We start from the raw sequence: 22,630 nt of genomic DNA, 5'->3' as shown, positions 1-22,630 counted from the left end.
GTTCAAAAGGTTCATATAAAAGGAAGACGTGTGATTTATGAACACAAATGAGAAAATAAATAACAAATCTGCAAAGTTCACCTTCAGGCCAGGTTGCACAGAAATCATCCGCCCTGATCGCAATTCTTTACTTGCTATTAATCTTCAGACAAATTGCATCTGACCAATTTGATGAAGATGTTATCAAAGTCCGATGTCTGATGTTCATCTCACAAGAACCAACAGAAAGCACCATATAGGAAGATTTGTACATCCATCAGAATTGGTAACTTCTTTTCCTAACAGCAGCTTCTTTATGCCACATGCTAAAGCTACAAGGGATTAAACAGCAGCTTCTATCAAGTGGGTCGGGGAGGAGGAAAATGAGGAATCCATTTGCCCAAATCCCCCAAAATCAACTTATGTGATTCTATTTATTCATCCTCATCAGGAAAAGCACATGTAGCAAAGAAATTAGATGGACAATGGAACAGTGCAGCAGTGATGGTGGTGATCCTCTGTGTTTGGGGACATTAGGTTCTTAAGGTCCCTTTCCCTTTTTGCATGTAAATTACCCCTGGTTAGCATTAACTACAATGCAACATTAAGTTTGCACCCATGCTAACCATGGTTAGTTTTAATCAAAACTTGCAAAGTAGATTTTCACTGCAATTTTCAAATCTTAGTTTAAAAACTAAGCATATTTAGTGATGAGGTAAACATAACACCAAACCAGAGTTAACACTAACAAGAAGGGGGGACCTGGAAGCCTACTGCATGATTCCACGATTTAGGTATCACTCTCATTATAAATGTATTAGATCAATGGCACAGACATAGTTTCTGGAAATTATAAATTATGTAAGTGTGGAATATCTGTACAACCTATATATATAGTTAAAGTATAGTTTCTTTTTTTAATTCTCTCCTAATGAAAGTCAGTGAGACTGAAGTATGTTCAACTTTGGTTAGCTTGTGTTTCCTGAAAACTATAGAAAATGTGCATTATTTTAAACATCCCCCCAAAACTGAAAGCTTTACCCTCAGAATCAATTTTTTACAAATGCTACCTTCTTCACTTCAATACAGTGGTACCTTGGGTTAAGTACTTAATTCGTTCCAGAGGTCCATTCTTAACCTGAAACTGTTCTTATCCTGAAGCACCACTTTAGCTAATGGGGCCTCCCGCTGCTGCTGTGCTGCCGAAGCACAATTTCTGTTCTCATCCTGAAGCAAAGTTCTTAACCCGAGGTACTATTTTTGGGTTAGCGGAGTCTGTAACCTGAAACGTATGTAACCTGAAACGTATGTAACCTGAGGTACCACTGTTTTAGGGATTGAATTGCCTCAGCTCCCTGTGACCCCACAGATCTGTTCTGGAGAGTTGAAGGAAACCCCAGAGCAAATTTCAGAGGATGCGGGGGGGGGGCATGTGAGAGGAAGGAAAAGTTTGTAGTTTACCACTATCAAAATTCTAATGAAAAGCAGGAAAAAAGCTCCAACAACAAAAACCAAAAATTTGTAGAGACAAATCCAAAAACCCAGATCTGTAGAAACAGATGTCAACAACAAGAAAGGTCCACTGTCTACTTATTGGCTTTGATGAAGTGAGACAATTGGCAAATGTACCTGCCCTTCTCAAGCAGCAATTCTGCCAAATTGCAGGAGCTGGATTATTAAACTGAAATGAAAGCAAGTAGTGTTTCAGTCCTGAGGCTTCCTCGGTTTAGATGAGTATGTTTTAGAACACAAAACATGAGAATAACCTAGATAAAGGATATTACCGCAGCCTATTCTGTAGTTTTGTGAATGAAAGGTCAGTTGACATAGACTTCCATGTCAGGCTTGTGATCACTAACATTATTATGCAATTAAAAGAGACAGAGAGATTTGGTATACAGTGCTGATGGGGAGCCTAGATGTTCTACAGATTCCTGTTCCCAGAGCCATGTAACAAAAGGCCGTTTCAATAAAGTTTGCAAAGCAAACTTTCCACCTTCCTACTAAAATCCCAACTACCATCTGGTGGAACAGAAGAGAGAACACAAAGGTAGAAGCGGGTTTGTTTAAAAAATAAATTACCACTACTGCACAAGGCAGAGAAGAAAAAAATGTCACAAGGGTGTTCCTTGCCCCATGAGTCAAAACTTAGGATGGCTGACTCTATAAGGTACAGCAGGGAACACCCATTGTCAGGTGGTATCAGGGAGCATTCTGGAAAATGCCTGTTTCACTGCACACAGAAAAGCAAAACATAGCACTGGTTTCACACATGTGCTGAAAATCAACAAGTCTCATTTGCCCAGTTTGTCCATCGCAATCTTTGTGCAGATGAACACATTTTTAGATTTTTTAAAAAAAATTCATCAGCACATGCGTGTCAGAGAAAAAGCAGAACAACAAGCTAGAACTACAGAGGAAACATCCAATTTTTGGCATGTTGGACTTACATCCTGCATTATTGCATTGAAGAGGGTACATGAGGACAACTGAAAAGACTGAATCATAACCTGAGCAACGCCCTGCAGAGCAGAATACAATGTACTTCCGAGGTCAGAATGCAAGCACAAACCATGCATTCAAACACCGAACATAAGCAATAAGAGTGTATGACTCATTAGTGGAGAACCTCCCTCCCTAAAAGTAGAAGTTGTACTGAATTACTTCTGTTAAAAGATGTAAAATTTCTGAAGCTATAATACCTACAGTGATGTGGGTGGAGCTATGAGAACAAAAATTACACTGTATTCATAAAGACACCAATTGCAAAACGAAGTAAAAACCTTTATGTCATGTCTTCAGTATTTATTTTATTTTGCTAGATAATGCCCTGCAACCTAGTCCTATTTAACCTATATTGTTAACTCTCTGTGCCCAAAAGATATTAATGAATTTTCTCCAATATATTTAAGACTGTAGTTACTCAATAAGCCTTCATGTAGTAGAATATTGGCTGGACGTACACCTTCTCAAATATCCAGTTCCAAGAGATGTGCACATTCAAATATACACAATTGTCTTTAGAAGGCAGTAGCATACACTACTGTGAATATCTGCAAAAGCTGGATTCTGCTCCATACAGGAGATAAACTGGCTTTGGACAGTCTGGCAATGCCTCCATTTTAACTCTCTTTCCTCTCTTTCACTCCCCTAACATTCCACCTATATTTCTTTAGTGCACTAACTCCTGAGATTTCTCTGTCATTCAGGGAGTTCAGCAGCAGTCTCCTGACGCCCTCACACCCTTGTACAGAAACAGTGATACAGCTCACTTTAAAAAATTTATACCTGAAGCATTACTTCAGAATTACTTCAGCCTCACTGTACATGAATACATAGGAAGTATTCATGGATATCAGAAGTTATCTGTACTTAGTCTGGGATTTAATACCAAGACAAGGAATGTCAACAACAAGTGAAGAGTTCTTCATAGCCTTAATCACTATATACACTGCCACACACCCAGATCCTTATATATTTCAGATGCGCTTCATTTCAGACAGGAAATGTAATCAATAGTATGTCTGCTGCAATAGCATGCTTGGAACACAGAAAGTACAGGCAAGCCATTAAATAAGAAACATGGACACCATCATGTCAACTGCATTGCCTGGGATTAAAAGATTCAAAGGTAAGATATAATGAAAAATTGCTTATAAAAATATTATTTACTACTTTTACACTTTGATAACGTTATTCTTTATGGTAAATGCCCTGAATAAAGTAGACATTACAGCCTGAAATTCATATCCACACCTGAATACACACTAACTACATAAATTGCATTTTTATAACTTTGGCTGTTGTTCTAACTAATCACATCTAAGTAAATGAATACTGAATAGATTGCACTTCTGTTTATATGACACGTTTGAGCTACGGTTTTAAGAATGGTCAGTCATTACCAAGTAATATCGTATATACTCAGAGGGAAAACAAAAAGCAACCACTATGGAATGGTTAAAGCTATTGTGAACAAAGCTGCTTGGTTGTTTTTAGAAGCATGAAGCTGCTGCGGTTACCTGAGCATGCTGGGATTGAGAAAGTTCCTCTTTCTTGCGTTTCATGAGCTCTTTTCTCAGCTCTTTTGGTGCTTTCTCCACTTCATTAAAAACCTATAGTGCACAAGCATGCAGAAGGTGGGGAAGATAACCCTTTTTCTCCACAGCAAGCATTTTATGGTGAATACGAGAGGAGCAGGTCAGGCATTATAAAGGTTATCAGAGAGCATGCATTGAAGCCAGAAGAGTTAGCTTGGCAGAAGGTGGATGGAAGAAGCAGACATGCACAAAGCATTTGCGGACTGCATTCTACAAAAAAGTGCATGAGCTAATTGTATTCTAGAAACTAGTTTCATTTTGCATGCAACTACTAATTAGATGCTTTTACATTTACTTTTTATGCAATCATTCAGTATAACACAAAGGAATTTAAGACCATTGTCAAAGGAAGAATGATATTGGGAGGGACAACAAATGATTTTACCGTCATGGAAAAGCTCCAAAATAGCAGGATGTTTAGATTTCTCAAAAATAACAGCTACTGTTGACATTATGTCTCATTTGAGACACAATTGTCTAAAGAACAACTTTCATAAAAGTAAGCCACCTCAAAAGGGGCATTTGCAGAGCAGAGGAAAGTGTAAATCAAGTGTCCAGTTTCATATAGCTTATCTAGCTAGTGACATTCAAAGAAGGCAACCAATATGTTTCAGCAATGTATTTCAAAGGATCTAAAGGATCATTTTGTCAGGAAATAATAATGCATGTTATATAGATAATCAAAAGTATGATTGTATATTTTTCATACTCTCATGAAGAGATTCAGTACTCTAGATGTTATTTCCTACAAAAGAACTAGGAGGTCACAACTATCCAAGAAAAAAATGGCTGTTTAATAGACAAAGAACCCACAGAAAACAAAGCCCAAATCACCACATGCTACTGTTCAATGAAAAAGATTGGTCCTGAGTGCATTAAACCTCTTCACCAGATTTTCTTTTGAGACCCAATTACCAATAGAGACTCAGAGTGCAAGAAATTCAGCAAAAAGAAGAAGTAATAGTCAATATTGTGCAAATTAAACACAAGTGATGGTATCTTGGAGATTAAATGACATATATTACTTAGTATAAAAATCTTGAAAAGTAGTTTAAAAACCAAATGAAAGCATCTAGAAATCTGTGCAATCTGTTTGTATTATATGCCTCAAAATTGGTATATTATCTAGAAATTGTTGAACTGCTTTTTTAAAAGTTAAGATGAGAAGTAAAAGATTACAGGCACTTTCTGCAGAACAATGAGATCACAGGTAGAATTTCTGCATATTGCACAGCTATATTTCTCCCATCCAGAGTAATGAAAGAGTACAAATTTCAATTTGGTTTGATTTTAAATCAACTGAACTTGATACATAACTATGCTCTCTGGTGAACTCAAACTAAACTCAAATTAAATTTAAAAAATGCCTTTATCACTGACTGGGTCATATCTAGTCCTTAACATATATTACAATCAATCCCCCATTTGAGTCATTCTGAAAGATCAAGGGTTATACAGTGGTACCTTGGTTTACAACCATAATCTGTTCCAGAGGTCCGTTTGTAAACCAAAACAGGTTGTAAGCCAAGGTGCGCTTTTGCCAATGGGGCCTCCCAAAAAAATTTGTTCGTAATCCAAAAAAAATTGGGTTGCAATCCAAAAAAGGTTGCAAATTGGGACATGCACTTCTGGGTTTGATGTGTTTGTAATCCAAAACATTTGCAAACCAAGACGTATGCAAACCAAGGTACCACTGTATCCAATGCTAGTCCTACTCAGGGTAGAGTCACTGAAGTTGCAGTCATCACTAACTTAGGTTCACTGGGAATAATTCAAAGTAGTGCCATGGTAATCGTTATTGCAGCAGAAGTGTTTCATCTTGCCAAATGGCAAGAGCTTGCTCTCCTATCCCAGTGTGCTGTTCTGGAGGTTATCCTTCTCCATTTGAGCCACTTTAATGCTGTGCAGAGGGAGGAAGAAAGCCCTGTTGCATTATCCAATGTCCACGTGCAGGCTTCTGCTAGCGGGGCTCAACAGTTGAATCTAGATTATTAGTTTAAATGGCTTTGTAATGAGTAGAACAAAGTTGGCGACAACAAATCTTGCTATCAGAAGTATGCATGCAAACAAAGATTGCATGCATGCTTAAGATTGCAGTTTTAAGATTTTCTGGAGGCACAGAGTAGTCTTCCACAGCACAGAGTTCTAGACTCTTCCACACAAAGTTAATTAAATCACCTTTTTAACAAATTCAACTACAAGTAAAAACAAAAACAAAAAACCATTGCATTTTGTTATGAATGTTTCATGAACCAATGCACAAATATCCTCATCCCTCCACCTTTGTGCTGCTTTTATATGTACTGAATATAGTAAGGAAAATCTTTATTTGTCACACATATCCAAAGAGGCACATGTGACAGATATGTGTGCAATGGATTCTAGCAGTTCTCCCTATTGAACTCCTAGATCAATTTTACATTGTCTGTAACATACAGGTATTGACTACATATAACTTTTGATACTGTTCCAAATAAATGGCGAAACTCCTATGCTAACGATGATGTTTAAATTATAAGGGTGGAGACATATACACCACGTAATTGTTTTTTCATTATATTTTCTTTGCTCCTATCTAAGGTTACTATTTTCATTCCACATGGCTGTTTTTTATTTTAAAAAACTTTTTAGTGCTAAATATTACTATCAAAATACATCTACTATTGAGACATCTTATGGTGATACATCTTTTTTTAATGTAAGACTACAGACATCACTGGAGACCAAGAAATACCAACCTTATTTCCTCCAACTAAATAAACAGTATTTACCTCTTTTTTCCTGTTTTTCAGCATGTTCTGAAATTTGGACAATTCTTTCTCTTGTTCTGCTTTGATGCGTTTTGCTTCATCACGTAAGCGATTTGTATGTTCCTGTTCCAACCGCTCTATTGTCTGTTTCTGCTGTTTTTCCAGGTTTTCAATCTCCTGGTCATATTGCCGCTTCTTGCTCTGAAAAATAATTCCATTAAATTTTATATTTACCTATTGTTGAACTTGATGGGTTTGAGGCAGGGAAGAGGAAGTCTGCACAAGTAACAATTGCCTATGCTTTTCAGTTCCTAGATTTTCTAACTGATTGAAAAGGCACTACCTGGGTTTTTCTGCCATTATGAAGCACAAAAATACTTTTAAAACCCCATAGAAATTCTTCAAAACTCAGAATCAGAAGTGGAACTAATTGTTATTGCACAGAGTTAAATTTTTTTTGCAGAACTCTTCTCACTGGGACTGATAGTATAAAGTTTATTTCCTTCTTGAACACAAACAAATACATGGTGAAGTGATCTGAAATTCAGCTCTTGAGAATCTAATATTTGGAACTCAACATATGTAAACTATTTTGTTAAGGGTATAGTGGTTAAGCTTTGTTTTGTATGCAATCTTTAATACAGGAGCCTGTTTCAGATATAATAGGGAGAATTTTTCTCTGCCCAATGAGTGAGCAGATCCCCCAATACATGGAACACTTTTTCAAGTAAGTTTTTTTTATTATCCACTGCAAAGAAAAAAGAATTGCACATGGGCTAGAATATCACAGTATTTTGGTTACCACAGTCTACTACAGAAAGGCAAAGATCATGAACTGGGCCTCTGAAATTATTTTGAGATATTTTCTACAGTTGTCACAGTATGCAACAGCTTCCTCTTCTGTATAGCAATCCTGGAAAGCTGCATTAACTACCTACAAGTAGAAAATAAATGTTTCTAACCTGCAAGGGTAAGAAGTGGCCACATTCTGCCAATTCTAGTACTGACCATGCCTTAACAAGACACTCTCAAGCTAAACAATGCAGCGCTTCACTGCCTTTTCCACTGTTGGCAGCCAGTGACTACATGCAGGGCTACCATTGCGGTAGTTTGCAGTTCAGTTAAGGCTTTTGGTATGCAAGTTTCATTCATACATAAGATGAAATGTGGCAACAAACACAAGGATATACCTAGAATGACTTCTAGGCTGCTTACATTAAGTAAATTAACTCAAAATAAGGGGCCTGCAAAATGTGGGTGCAAGGAAATCAAACCTTACCGTCATTTCTTGTTCAAAGCGCCTGAACATCTGTTCTCTTTGTTGTAAAAGTTTATTACTAAGCTGCTGTTGAGCTCGCTGCTCTTCTTTTTGTAGAAGTCGTAACTCTCTTAATTCTTGACGCCTAGTAGTAAGGAGAATGGAAGCAGTATTGCAGGGGAGAAAGAAACAGACCGAGTTCAGAATTCTGCATCAGTGTACAGTGTAGATGCATTGGGGGGCTATGCAGAAACGAACATCTGCATTTAATATATTATTTATTAAATTTTTATACTGTCCTTCATCCGAGGATTACGGGGCAGTTTACAGTATAAAAACACAAAAATGCACAACACAGTAATAAACGAAAACAATACTCCCCTACTGGGCCATAGATTGTTTAATTAGACAAAGGCCTGGGAGAAGAGGAATGTTTTTGCCTGGGATCTAAAAATATGTAATGAAGGAGCCATGTAAGAGATGGGGAGAGAATTCCACAACCAAGGCCCATTGCCATGTTGTTACCCGCCAGACCTCTCACGGAGAAGGCACACAAAGAAGGGCCTCAGATGATGATATCATGGTCTGGATTGATTCATACGTTATTTAAAGGGACAACATGAATTTTGTTAAATATAATCAAACCACAGTAAGTTATTAAAAACAAGCATGAGAAAAGTTGTTTTAATTCAGAGAAGAAATCCTCTGTCATTAAGAATGGGTATTTTCAAACTCACCGAAGATATCGTAATTCTTCACTTTTAGAATCACTTTCTGTTACAATTTTAGAGGTAGTCACACTTACTTCCACACCATCAACAACAAATTTGCGAGTTTTCTTTAATGTTTTCTTGTGTCTTTTAGTTTCCTGAATAAAAGATCATGCATTATTTCTGTGCTGCATAAAGCATACCTGTCCAACCTTTACATATTTTTGAAAGAACCCAAAGCCTGCAAGTTCAAAGATTTCAGTTTCCAATCAACAGAATTAGATGCTAAATTTCTCTATTTAATTCTGTTTCTTTTCACAAGATGGGGAAAGATGGACTCAAGTTTGCTATGAGGTATGTTCTTAAAGAAGAATTCATTTCTTCAACTGGGCATTTTGGATCAGTATACTACTGAATATACAGACAAGGCTGAAGTAAAGTAATCATCTAAATAACTGCTACATATGCAATCCACCTTCACTTTTACAAAAGTAACCAAGAACAGAAAGATAACTCAAACCTATTTTCAAGCTGTTAATTCAGAAGTATATACTTATAATTTCAATGTAATTTACTCTCTGCTATGGACATCTAGGGTGACAGCCTTAAAATTCTTATTTTGCATGAATTCAGGAACCTTCAGATATCTAGTTGTAAATTCAGGTATCTAGACAGATATCTAGTTGTAAACATAAAATATATTATATAGTGTGTATGTTAAAAATGTAAAGGTACCCCTGACCGTTAGGTCCAGTTGTGGACGACTCTGGGGTTGTGCGCTCATCTCGCTCTATAGGCTGAGGGAGCCGGCGTTTGTCCGCAGACAGCTTCCGGGTCATGTGGCCAGCATGATTAAGCTGCTTCTGACAAACCAGTGCAGCACACAGAAATGCTGTTTACCTTCCCGCTGGAGCGGTACCTATTTATCTACTTGCACTTTGATGTGCTTTCGAACTGCTAGGTGGTCAGGAGTTGGGACTGAACAACGGGAGCTCATCCCGTCATGGGGATTTGAACCGGCAACCTTCTGATCGGCAAGCCCTAGGCTCTGTGGTTTAGACCACAGCGCCACCGCATCCCTCTAGTGTGTATGTTACACACTGCCTTTGTTAAGGCTAGCTAACTTTTTTTTGCTTAAGGGCCACATTGATATTTAACTACTCCTCTGAGGGTCATGGTATACACATGCACTATCATACAGCTCACATATGGACCAAACACACATGCACCACCACATACCATGCTCACCAGTTCTATACACAACTCTCTCGTTCTCTTACACACACATAAACACTCAGTATTTCCAGCCTTTCTTATTCCAGCACTGGTGTAGTAAAGGTTGGAAACCCAGCCTTTTATTTTGCACCTACTCCTGTGCTGGAGTGGAGGAATATGCTGCTTTTGTTCTTAAAAAGCAGGCAGAGAGCTTCATCTCTGATCTTAGTCTTGGGCTTAGAATGGAGACAGAATCCCAAATTTTCTGATTTTATCTCATACCTTTAAGATCCTATCTAAAGAACAGGTAGAGAAATTTTATCTCCTGATCAGATTCAGAGACAAGCTGTGGAGGCTAGTGAGCCACTTCCTATGGGTTGGTGGGGCAAATCCAGTGCACGGGCTGCAAGCTAGCTACCCTGATCTGTATCTCTTCTGTTATTATAATAGAATTGTTGACTCTTACTTGTAAAGATATTGATCCACTCTCCTTGTTTTTAGTGAGGAAACTGGAAATGGACAGGTTCAAATCAATGCTGCTGTTGTCAGCAGTGGAACCTCTGCCTGAATCTGTGTCATTTTCTTTAGTGCTTTCAGAATCAACATGATGCGAGTTTTCAACACTATCCTGATTGCCAGATTTATCTTCTGCCTCATTTTCTGCAGAGCTAATGCTAATATTGGGTACTGGAGACGCCTCATGTTCATGCATCTGCTTGGCTGCAGAATCTTCAAGCTTATTTTCAGCTGGCAAGCCACTGGAAACTGCTGGTTGGTCTGTGTCCATTTGTATATTATTCTCATGCTTCTCCTCAGCTCTGTTTTCTACTTTATGATCAGGTTCTGCAATTTTATCCCCTGGTGCAATATTGCTTTCTTCAGTTCTTGCCTCTTCAGTATGTTTTTTGTCTGCTGGCTTATGCTCAATGTTGTCTGCTCTTTCTGAAACACTGACCTCTGTTTCCTTTGTGCTGCTTGTCTTCTTTGAATCGTCACTGTATCCCTCAACTAACTGCTGATCAGAATCTACCATTTTCCCCATTTCTGAGACTTTCTCAGAAGCATTCTCAGCCAGGCACTCTGCTGGCTCCTGAGCATTTTCAAGCACTTTATCTACATCGGTGACCAGATTGTTGCCAGTACTGTCCATCTCTTGTGGACTACTGGTACCTTCTTTTATTTGCTTCTGTGGTTCATCAGCTGTCTCAGCTATGTCCTTTACCCGTGATTCCTCAGTACCTGCACTAACTTCATTTTTCTGACTTTCGGCCTCTTTCAGATCACCCTTTTTACATTTGTCATCCCCTTGCAATTCCTCAGCCTCTTTAATCCCTTCGGTAGGCTTTGCCTCTTCCATTTCATTTTCTTGGAGGTTTGTGGTACTTTCTTCTTTCACACCAGCTGCTTTAGAGACTGCATCTGTAATTTCTGCACTGCTGCCTCCATCATCAGGAATTGTTTCTTGTTTGTTTTCAACCGTTGATTCATTTGTGACGTCCTTTCCTTCCTCTGTTTTTAGACTGGGCTCAACATTAGTTTCAGATACTACTGTGCCAATTTTCTTTCCCTCTTTCTGTGACTCTATGTTTTCACTTAATCTTGAATTTTCAATTGTCTTCTCAGTCTTCTTCGCTTCCTCATCTTCATGGAGCAATGCTGATCCATTCTTTAGTTTTTCAGTGTCTTCTTGTATGGTGCCACTCATGCTTGCAGTGTATTTCTCCTTTTCATTTTTGTCAGGAGTCACACTTGTTTTTTCACCTTCAGGTGCACTAATACTAGTCTGTTCTGTGGATGAACGCTCTGTTTTTTCAGAAACAGATTCCAGAATACTGGCATTCTGTGAAAGTTTATCCTCTTCGGAGCTGGCAATGCTGAGGTCAGATGAGGCTCGTTTACTTGCAGGTAACTGCTAAAATAGACACACACAAAACTGATTAGCTATACAATGCAGTAATAAAGAAATAATGCTATCAAAGCATTATATCAGCCAATGGGGAATTTATTTGTAATGGTGATCATTTAGGAGCTTCCACACTAAATTGATAAGTATCTTGCCCATTCCAAATTAACCTGTTTTTATAATCTTTCATATTCAATAGTCACGTAGTAGTAGTAGTAATAGGTTGGGATGCACTGTAATAGTAATAATCCTTCAACCCCGTTCCCCCTTTTATATTTAGAGCAATATAAGCAACACTTATTTGATCACTAACTTTTTCTTTTTGCAAATAAATTGGGCAAATGCAGATAACCTCTTATGTGAGGAAAGCCAATTTTTGCAAGTTCCCTGTCCTCAGTCTCCTCAGACACCCCCCCCCCATCATTCTAGAAGGTCCCTTGACCCTGTGGAGTGGTTCTCCAAGGAGTATAAAGCTGCTACAGCTGGGAGGTATTAGGTGATTAAATTTACTAGTGCAAACAGAACTCAGCTCATGGTTCTCTGGATCTAGTCTTCATATTTTTTTAAATTCTGGAAGCTCAAGGAGACAATTTATTCAAACATGTAAACTTACAACTTAAGTCTGAGTAATGGTGTTCTGTAATCTATATGCACTGATGATTGAGAAGTTATTCCATTACTATAATATTGTAGAATATATTTAGTATGCTTTAAACTGTGTTCTCAGCCAAGGAAATCCTTTGCTGGCAAACCACTAATGTGAAGTCTTCTGTTGACCAGGGCAGAAGTGACCTGTTCCTTTTCCCTCCCTACTGTGGATTTTCCCAATTTACTGTACTGATGGGAGGGGGAGAAGTAACCACTGACTCCAGAGCTGGCAGAGGTTTTATCTTATCTTATTTGGGACATGCTGGAGGAATGGGAGGATCCCATGGTCCTCCTCCCACTAGAAAGGACTAATGGCAACAGAGATTTCTTCTGCCACAAAGGGGCCTTTGACTGTGGCTCTCCCTTCTCTGACCATGGAAACAGTTCCATGGCATCCTAAGGAAGCTTACATTTACTTACTTTGCATTTTACACTGGCATCTTAAAATTGTGTGTTATGCAACAGAAAGCGTGTCAGGAAATCTTATAAAAGGCAATTAGCATTGTATCCCTAAGCGCAATTACATGAAAGATAAATGGAAATGAATACAATTCATAGCTGTAAACTGCAGCACAAGTTAAAATATTTTTGATATACTTATTTTAACTTACCAGAGAATTTTCAGTTTCTTCCTCTTCTTCCTCCTCTTTCCCATCTTCTACTTCCTCTGTAACTTCAGCCTTTGCTTCTGCAATCAGTTCTCTGACTGGTTTATTAGAAGTTACAGTAACAAATGGATGCTGTTTAAAAAGGCATAATATCAGTTAATCAAAATTAAAAACCATTTAATAGCAACATATTTTATCACTTAGGGCCATGTTATGGTCTTTTTTGCATCCAACTCAAAATAAAAAAATAGAACACTTAAAGGAAAATTTATACTGCTTACAACTTTTTTCTGTGCTATTTGTTTTTCTATTTTCAAGTCTAAGATCATTTACATTTATTTATTTGAAATTTTGCATAGCTGAAGCTAAGAGTGTTTCTCTGACAGATTATCTTTGCCTGGCCCCATTTCAGTCTTTATTTTTAAATCTAATGTATTTTAGGTGGGAACATAAATGAAGTAACTAAGTCATATTCATCCTATTACATTTATTTAGGTTAGCTCCTTGTAAACTATGAAGGAGACTGCAGCTTCTGAAATACCAGGCAGTAATTAGCAAGGGCTGGAATCCAGAGGACCTATGCATAACCAAGGTCTGGATATACTTTTGTCATAATGTCTGACTTCTCCCTAAAACCTTCCAAGTGCTCTTTAAATTCTCAAGCTCCCTTAGACATGAGAGCTTCTCATGATAATAACAGTGGTAAGGGAGAAGAGTAACAGCACAGTTTACCAATGGGTGCGTGCTATTCACTCACTTCCCCAATGCCCTCTTCTAAAGATCTGCATGCCTACATTACCAGCTACTTTTAAAATCCAAAGCATAGCTGTTTGGACTAGCCCCCAGTATCTCACCATCCCCCTTCCTTGGGAGCAGTCCAAAGGGGATTGCGGACCTGTCATCTTTTGGAACTGCTGCTTCGAGGAGCAGCTGAAAGGGGAGGTGGGGGAGCACTGCTCAAAGTGATGGCTGAAATGGCTTTCCTTGCCCTTCATGTTGGAAAAGTTTAAGGAACCCAAGCAGAGCCCTCTTTGCTTGTGCTTAGTGGCTTTCTGAGCAGCCGAGTTTGGAGATGGGGGACAGAGACCACAGGGAGGATAGTTTTAAAATTTCCTCACAGTATTCCTTTCATTCCATCCTGCTGATTGGGAAAGGTTGTGTGGGTATACCTGTCTGTGTGCCTCTGTGGCGCATGTTGGATGTATCTACGGTGTATGTATATGCATGTTTGCAAAAGAGTGTAGAGCTGCCCTGTTTGTCACTAGCATGTGGCTCCTGGAAAACTGGTATTTTATTTATTTTATGTTGCTTTTAGTATTTTCTATTGCAAGCACTGCAGTTTTTAAAACACAAGTTATTTGCTGCTTTTATCATTCTCTGGCTAGAAAAGTGGGGTATTAACCAGTTGGTGCCGACTCCTAACTCTCTGGTGACCAATGGCAAATGGGAATGTTTTAAATAAAGTTAAAACATACAAAGATTGAAAATTTAGTAGACTTTTAAAATATTTCCTTTTTAAATTATTTATATAAATGCACTCAATAAAATCTCATGACTCAATAGACACTTCGTTCTTCCTACCTGTAGAAGCTCAGCAGTGTTCCACCTGGCATCTACATTTTTTTCCAAACATTTCCTTAAAAAGTCTTTGAAGTCAGCAGACCTGCATAAAAGAAGCTGAACTCAATAAATGCTATACATTCAGTACTACATACAAATTGAGTGATGACATCCACTTCATCAGAAGTATATAATGACTGTCAGATAAAAATAATTACAATACCGTCTACTTCTTGCCTGCTACCTCTCATAAGATCCACGGCACACTGTTAATAAGCAATTATACGAGAAACGTGCTAAGAGGAAGGCACGCTTGGCAAATCCATACTGTGATCAACTCCCGCCTGGGAACCAATGTCCCCAACTGTGGAAAGATGTGTGGATCCAGAATTGGCCTCCACAGTCACTTACGGACTCATTGTTAAAACTGTGTTTATGGAAGACAATCTTACTTGGCTATGAGTGATCGCCAAAGAAATAGAAGATACTTCAAATCATTTTAATGAAGATTGATGTCCAAGACTATTGTACTATTTTATTTCCATAGCACCACTATCTGCATCCTCATATTTAACTGAAAGCTAGCCTAATTAATATCCAGCTAAGCTTGAAATGCCTATTTGCTTCTGGGGGGAAACAACATTTAACTCTTGAGGCCTAAGTGTGCTTTTTTGCCAATTGACAATCTTAAAAATTAAGACAGCTTTATTATTCTGTACCTAGGTATTATTCTTGAAAAATAAAAATATACCATAAAATAAAATAATCACCATTTTGAAGGTTGTGCCAACGATGGTGGTTCCGACTTTGCTATTTTCAGCAGAACACGCATTGGATTCAATTCATGATGAGGTGGTTCTATTTCAGCCATTTCTATTAAAGTGACACCTAAAGACCAAACATCAGCCTTGTAATCATAAGGCCTGTCTTTAGAGGTCTCACACATTACTACTTCAGGAGCCATCCTGGGATAGAAAGCAAAAAAGAAAAGATTTTTAAGATCAATTATCTGTAATAAGTGGTATTTCCAACAGCGAGAAGAAATATACCCAAGGGGCAATATCTAACCAAGTCAAATGGAAATAATCAACATCATCAGAGTAGAGCCACTGAAATAAATGTATATAAATTACTAAAAACCATTGATTCCAATGGGTCAGAGTATGACTAATCTTACATATAAATTAAGGTTAATAAAACCAGTAAATTCTCCAACAATACAACATCGTTTTGTTTACTATACTTGATTTTTTTTAAATAGAAATTTGTATATAAAATGCAGTATGCTGCACTCAGCATAAAACAGTACAAAAATTGCACACATACCAATATGGAGTACCAATGAAAGAATCTCGTCTTTGTATTGTCCTTGTATTTTTAGCAGACACTCCAAAATCCGCTTCAAACAAATGAAAAAACATTACAGTCACTCATACCAATATACACTTTTACTTCAAACAGTGTCATTTATGTACAAACTTATATAACACCACTCATTTGTCAAGAATATTCAACAGGTTTACAACAAAAAAATATGAATTAATAGAGAAAGGATTAAGCTCATGAGTGATGAGAGCATAGTTTGACCTAGTGAGTAGATCTGTGACAAGTGAGGCACAGGTAGGGGCATGACTTCTTTTCACTTCAGGCTGAACTCCCAAATTGGAAGCTTGTACCTCCAATAATATTGAGCTTCCTGGGCACTCTTTGCCAAAAGAATCACTTTAATCATGTATATTTGCATTGGTTTTATAAATCATTGAATGTTACTATAATGACAAAGATTGATTTTCTTGGGGTTCAAGAAGACAGAAAAATGGATGAGGTTTGTAGAAGTTTATATTTATAATGGAATAACCAATATGCTCTGTGAACACTTAACTGATATAGTTATGCATTTTAATTATATGATTACAGTGGTGCCTCGCAAGACGAAATTAATTCGTTCCGCAAGTTTTTTCGTCTTGCGAGTTTTTCGTCTTGCGAAGCACGGTTTCCCATAGGAACGCATTAAAAATCAATTAATGCGTTCCTATGGAGACCGCTTGCCAGGCTGGCGGTGCGGAGAAGGGCTTTTCTCCCCACCGCAAGCCTTCAGCACAGGTACGGGAACAGAGGGGAAGGCGTGCAGCGCTTCTCCTCTGTTCCCGGGCTTGCGGTGGGAGGAGGGTTTTTCCTCCCCACCGCCAACATTCAGAACAGCATTCTGAATGTTGGCGGTGGGGAGGAAAGCCCTCCTCCCACCGCAAGCCTTCAGGACAGGTCCGGGAACAGAGGGGAAGGCGCGCAGCGCTTCTCCTCTGTTCCCGGGACTTGCGGTGGGAGGAGGGTTTTTCCTCCCCACCGCCAACATTCAGAACAGCATTCTGAATGTTGGCGGTGGGGAGGAAAGCCCTCCTCCCAAGGCAAGCCTTCAGGACAGGTCCGGGAACAGAGGGGAAGGCGCGCAGCGCTTCTCCTCTGTTCCCGGGACTTGCGGTGGGAGGAGGGTTTTTCCTCCCCACCGCCAACATTCAGAACAGCATTCTGAATGTTGGTGGTGGGGAGGAAAGCCCTCCTCCCACCGCAAGCCTTCAGGACAGGTCCGGGAACAGAGGGGAAGGCGCGCAGCGCTTCTCCTCTGTTCCCGGGACTTGCGGTGGGAGGAGGGTTTTTCCTCCCCACCGCCAACATTCAGAACAGCATTCTGAATGTTGGCGGTGGGGAGGAAAGCCCTCCTCCCACCGCAAGCCTTCGGAGGAGGCTGGCGATGGGGTGGAGAGCCCTCCTCCCCCCGCCAGGCTTCGGAGGGCTTCTCCGAAGCCTGGCGGGGGGAGGAGGGCTCTCCGCCCCATCGCCAGCCTTCGGAGGAGCCCTCCGAAGCCTGGCGGGGGGAGGAGGGCTCTCCGCCCCATCGCCAGGCTTCGGAGGAGCCCTCCGAAGCCTGGCGGGGGGAGGAGGGCTCTCCGCCCCATCGCCAGGCTTCGGAGGAGCCCTCCGAAGCCTGGCGGGGGGAGGAGGGCTATCCGCCCCATCGCCAGGCTTCGGAGAAGCCCTCCGAAGCCTGGCGGGGGGAGGAGGGCTCTCCGCCCCATCGCCAGGCTTCGGAGGAGGTCCAAGGACAGTGGGGAAGACGCGCTGCACTTCCCCGCTGTCCCTGGAGATTTCCCTATGGGCTTTCGTCTTGCGAAGGAAGCCCATAGGGAAATTCGTTTTGCGAAGCGCCTTTCGTCTAGCGGGTTTTTTGTCTTGCGGGGCGTTCGTCTTGCGGGGCACCACTGTATATCGTTTAATATTTTGATATATTTTGATATAAAAATCAGAGGGAAAGGGGCATAAAGTCCACATCAACAGAAATATGAAGGGAATTCATTCTACAAGTTACTAGTAGCAAAGATGAGTATTCCCAATAAGCACTAAGCTGTTGTCCCCACTAACATCATGAATGCTTAGTAAAATGTAACACAACAATGCAGTTCCACATGAAGCCACACAATGGAAATGAGCTAGTTCACAGTACATGGTTAGAAACATATTTAGGAATTTTGACGGAAATCTTCTTGTCCGATGTAATTATTTTCCCTTCCTTCCACCCTGGGTTATTCTGGGCATTCTCCCAAACCTCCAGAGTGGATTTGGTGAAGGCTTGGAGATATGTGGGGGAAGGAGAGCCCTGCTGCAATAGCAGGAGTCCTTGTGCTGACTTCTGCTTATAAACTGGACTACAGTGGTACCTTGGGTTATGAACTTAATCCATTCTGGAGGTCCGTTCTTAGACCAAAGCATTCTTAAACCAAGGCACGCGCTTTCCCTAATGAGACCTACTTCCGGTATTGCAGAGTTTGTTGTCCGAAGCGTTCGTTAACAGGATTGTTCATAGACCGAGGTACCACTGTAGTTGAATCTGGCCCTATGAGTTTAAGAAGCCAGTTTGCCAATACTGAAACGTTCTGCCTAAAGATGCAAATAGTAAACGGAGCTGAGGAGGAAGCTGTTCCTCAGTTTAAGTCAATAGTTTCAATCTGGGAAGAAAAGAAATGTATGTCCATTCCTTAATCCCCACACATTCATGTGTATTTCCTAAAATGGCCTTTAAACATCTTAGCGGGCTAAGTTATGACCAAACAGCAAGCAGCCACCACAAAAAGCAAGGGCGAAAGGCAGACACTGCCCTGAAGATCTAAGCTCAAACTATTTTTAAAGATTTATTGTGAGAATGAAATAAAGCTATATATAATAATCTAAAAGGAGCCTAATAATCCAATGAAACAAATTACAGCACAACAGAAGGCATTTACTTGCTGGTACAAATATTCAAAATGCTGAAACTCAATAGGCACATCTTATTCCTTAAGACTAAAGTAAGTACTTCAGCATTCAATGCATAATTTACATATTGACTCCACTCCCACAGCATGTATCGAAAGCCAAGTACAAACAATTGTTTAAAAGTTGGATTAAATATATATTGCTCCTATAAGGACATAACAGTCCTGCTGGATTAAGCCCAAAGACCCATGTAGTACAGCATTTTCATCTTACAACGGCCAACTAGATGCCTACGAGAAACCTGCAAACAGAAACTGAGTGTAACAGTGCTCTCCTCACTTGACTTGTGATTACCAGCAACTGGTATTCAGCGGCATGCCATTCATATTATCTCAGTGGTTGTTGCTTCTGACCAATCAAGGAATCCCATTCAGTGGACAGCTGGCGTTTTTATTTTCCCACATGGAAACCTTAGCCGATATGATGGGGTTTCTTGGCATGGCACCTGACCATGCAGAAGCAACAGCCACATTGTAAGGGTAGCATATGATTGAACCTTATCTGTAACTGCCAGATGCTGGGGTTTAAAAAACAGGCAATGAATATTGATAGCATGCCTTGATTATAATCTTCCCCAAGCATTTGGTAGGTCAGTACAATACGAAGAAATGGTCTAGCTATGTAGATCATTTATCCAAACAAGTACAGGCATTTTAAAGTGTTTCTATGTGTGTCCCAAAAAACATACCACATCAGGCTTTAAGAAACATTAAAGTATTCAGTACAAGTACTACAATAGGCCCACCCATTCACTCTGAAATCCAAAGGAAATTTGTCAAGTGTAATTACAATAATTACTTAAATTGTTTATTTTCCAGGTCAACAAAACTTACTTATAACAGCTGGAAAATAATACATCATGAAATCTCTTTTCATCCAAGTTAAATTTTTAAAAGAGGAATACTCACCTAGCTTAATGTCTCCATCCAATGTGAAAAGAATATTCCCAGCTTTTAGATCTCTATGAATGATCTTATTTTCATGCAGATAGTGCAGCGCCTCAAGTGTCTGTCTGCAAACTACCCTGATCTGTGGCTCCGTTAGTGGCCTCTCAAGTTCTACAAGAAAAGCATACTCTCAAAATATAAAAACCATCATTTACGGATTGCATTGATTCACATTTTTTAATGAACATTTGCTTCAACCTGATAATTCTTAAAAGCTGATCAAACAGAACGGGATTCTCCAACCTAGTGTTGTTTAGATGTGTTTGACTACAGCTCCTATCATTCCCCCAGTTACCTAGGCCACCGGAGTGAACAACTTGTAGTTCAACACATTAGGAGGGTACGGGATTGGAGAAACCTAATGTAGAAGCCACAGTGTGAAGAAATATGAAGAAGCACCACGAAGAATCAAAACAAAAATGAGAACAGGCTCTGATGCTTACTGGTCACATGACTATTATAGTTCTATGTGTTTTGGAATGAAATAGTCCTTCAGGAACTTGAAAAACTTGCAAGCTCCTGAAATTATCACCCTAGCTATTCATTGCAGACACAGAGAGAATAAACCTGTTCAAAATTGGTTGTTAAGTTCAGACTTTCCAAACAAGTACCTTAAAGTACTTGCAAGCTTTTCAAGTTCCTGAAGGAGTATTTCAGAAGCAGAGAGTTAAAATAAAAGTCTTGCAACACTAAGCAGTGGAACCTGTTTTCTTTGTTTTAATGTAAAAGCTATGTCATAGATATTTATATCCACAATAGTTCAAATGCTGTCTTCTTTTTCATTTTGCAGCATTGCTGAATCATGATACTTGTGTGTATGTGTATGTTTGCTACTAAATACATTAAAATAAAACAGTTTAACTATGGATATTCTTATATATAAAATGGGTACAGAAAATATATTAAATCAGGCATGGGCACCCCCCCCCGATGTTGCTGAACCACAACTTCCATCATCCCCAGCAAGAATGGTCAATAGCTAATGATGGGTAATTCAGCAATATTTGGAGGGTCAAGGGATCCCCATACTCTGTGGTGAGCAATCTAAATATGTTGCCAAACTATTTTTTATCTGGAGCACATTTCTAACAGATCAGAACTGGCAACACACTTCCTTTAACACCTGAATTCTTTTATCTTATACACTAGTCAAAATGGAGGTGGCTGAGAGTGAAAAAAGGGAGGGGCTGCAGAAGGAACAGTACTATTAAAGTTCCATAAATTATTCTGGGCTCCAGCTTTCTCATCAAAGCTAAAATGAGAGATAAGAATGGCCTATTGGGGAAGTTCAAGAAGTCCTGCTGCTCTGTTAACTAGGATGAAGTAACACTCTTTTGGGGGTTTTACTGTGGTTTTCAAGAGGTCTTGAAATGAACTCCTTTAGTGAGATCAGAAACCGCTCTTCCCTTAAGGCCTTTCTTAGGAGTGACAAAAGCTTTTTATTTTGGAAGGATTTTAACTACTAAATTAATTCCTAGGGTAGATTTGGTAAGTAGTGTCTTTTGTGTTAAATGTATACAAATGTTTAAAATCACAAGGACCACCCATCCCCAAATGAACCAACCTGAACCCTGCAATCCTCATTTGAGGCCCTTTTTTGCGTGCTTCTTCCATGAGAGGTCTAAAGGGTGGCAACACAGAGTGGGCCTTTTCTGCAACGGCTCCATGCTTGTGGAGGGAGGCTCACCTAGTGCCTTTGTTACATACCTTTCGGCACCAAGCAAAACATTCCCCTTCTCCCAGGCCTTTTGCTAATTAAACAATCTGTGGCCTTTTAAACTGTGCGTGCTGTGGTGTGGTTATTGTTATTGTTTGTTTGTATGCTATGTATTTTTGTGTTTTTATATTGTAAACCACCCGATGATCCTCAGATGGGCAGTGCAGAAAATAGATAAATAGATAGACGGACAGACAGATAGATTTTGGTACACAGTATAACCAAACTGTTAATATGCAAAATTGTAGCTTTCTTTTGCAAAACGTAATATTGTACTTGCCCAACATTACAGCATCTACAGCACCACCAGCACAGAATTCAATCAGGATCTGCATATAAAAAATAAAATAATCTATTTTTAAACTTCCAAGTATTGAGATTTAACTTTGGCTAGCCAGAGCACAGAAGATAAATCAAAACTCCCCTAACCAAGGACTCAGCTAGATGGGTAAAGAAAAAGCTATTTTATGTGTTATATATGTGATAAAACATTGTGCCACCAGATGGCGCTGTGGAGTCCCACTTTTCTCTACCTGTTTTCCCTGTTTAAATTTACAATACATTTAACAGAAACACTCAAGTGTATCAACATTTTGAGGTTTCTGATGTTTGACTAATCAGTCACTCTCTCCTTTCCTCTTTGGGTTGTGAATGTTTGTTGATGACAAAAGATGGCAGGGTTTTACTGGCCATATTGCTTGCTTTCATTTATAGAAATGAAGAACTCTGCATCTGATATTTAGCAAGCAGTAACAATAGAAAACCTAGCATTTTGTTACTGTTACAATGTGTGGGCACACAATGAAAAACACTGCAATGTGTGGGCACACAATGAAAAACACAGCCCCTGCCCAACCCTCAAACACTCTTTCTAGGGAGGCTATATGCTTAAATCAAATTGAGCAATGCTTATGGGCAGAACTGTCT

At 39.4% G+C, this 22,630-nt stretch overlaps 1 protein-coding gene across 4 annotated transcripts in view; it reads right to left on the bottom strand.

Annotated features, from left to right (window-relative positions):
• The window catches only part of SLK (STE20 like kinase), a 56,629-nt gene that overhangs the window by 16,333 nt on the left and 17,666 nt on the right, over window positions 1–22,630 (bottom strand). For 2 of the 4 annotated variants that reach the window (XM_081911986.1, XM_081911985.1), the window contains exons 4-14: window positions 21,984–22,032; window positions 19,948–20,097; window positions 16,058–16,130; window positions 15,502–15,696; window positions 14,753–14,834; window positions 13,175–13,303; window positions 10,479–11,924; window positions 8,825–8,955; window positions 8,109–8,232; window positions 6,851–7,030; window positions 4,002–4,094 (exon numbers count right to left, since the gene is read on the bottom strand). In XM_081911986.1, the coding sequence (XP_081768112.1) occupies window positions 4,002–4,094; window positions 6,851–7,030; window positions 8,109–8,232; window positions 8,825–8,955; window positions 10,479–11,924; window positions 13,175–13,303; window positions 14,753–14,834; window positions 15,502–15,696; window positions 16,058–16,130; window positions 19,948–20,097; window positions 21,984–22,032 (2,652 nt within the window). The remainder of the gene's footprint in view (window positions 1–4,001; window positions 4,095–6,850; window positions 7,031–8,108; window positions 8,233–8,824; window positions 8,956–10,478; window positions 11,925–13,174; window positions 13,304–14,752; window positions 14,835–15,501; window positions 15,697–16,057; window positions 16,131–19,947; window positions 20,098–21,983; window positions 22,033–22,630) is intronic. The other 2 variants (XM_081911987.1, XM_081911988.1) reach the window with 2 other exon arrangements.

The sequence above is a fragment of the Podarcis melisellensis genome (assembly GCF_964234715.1).
Source record: "Podarcis melisellensis genome assembly, chromosome: 5".
Lineage (NCBI taxonomy): Eukaryota > Metazoa > Chordata > Lepidosauria > Squamata > Lacertidae > Podarcis > Podarcis melisellensis.
Note: the sequence above shows the minus strand (reverse complement) of the source record. Positions and strands in the feature narration are given on the sequence as shown.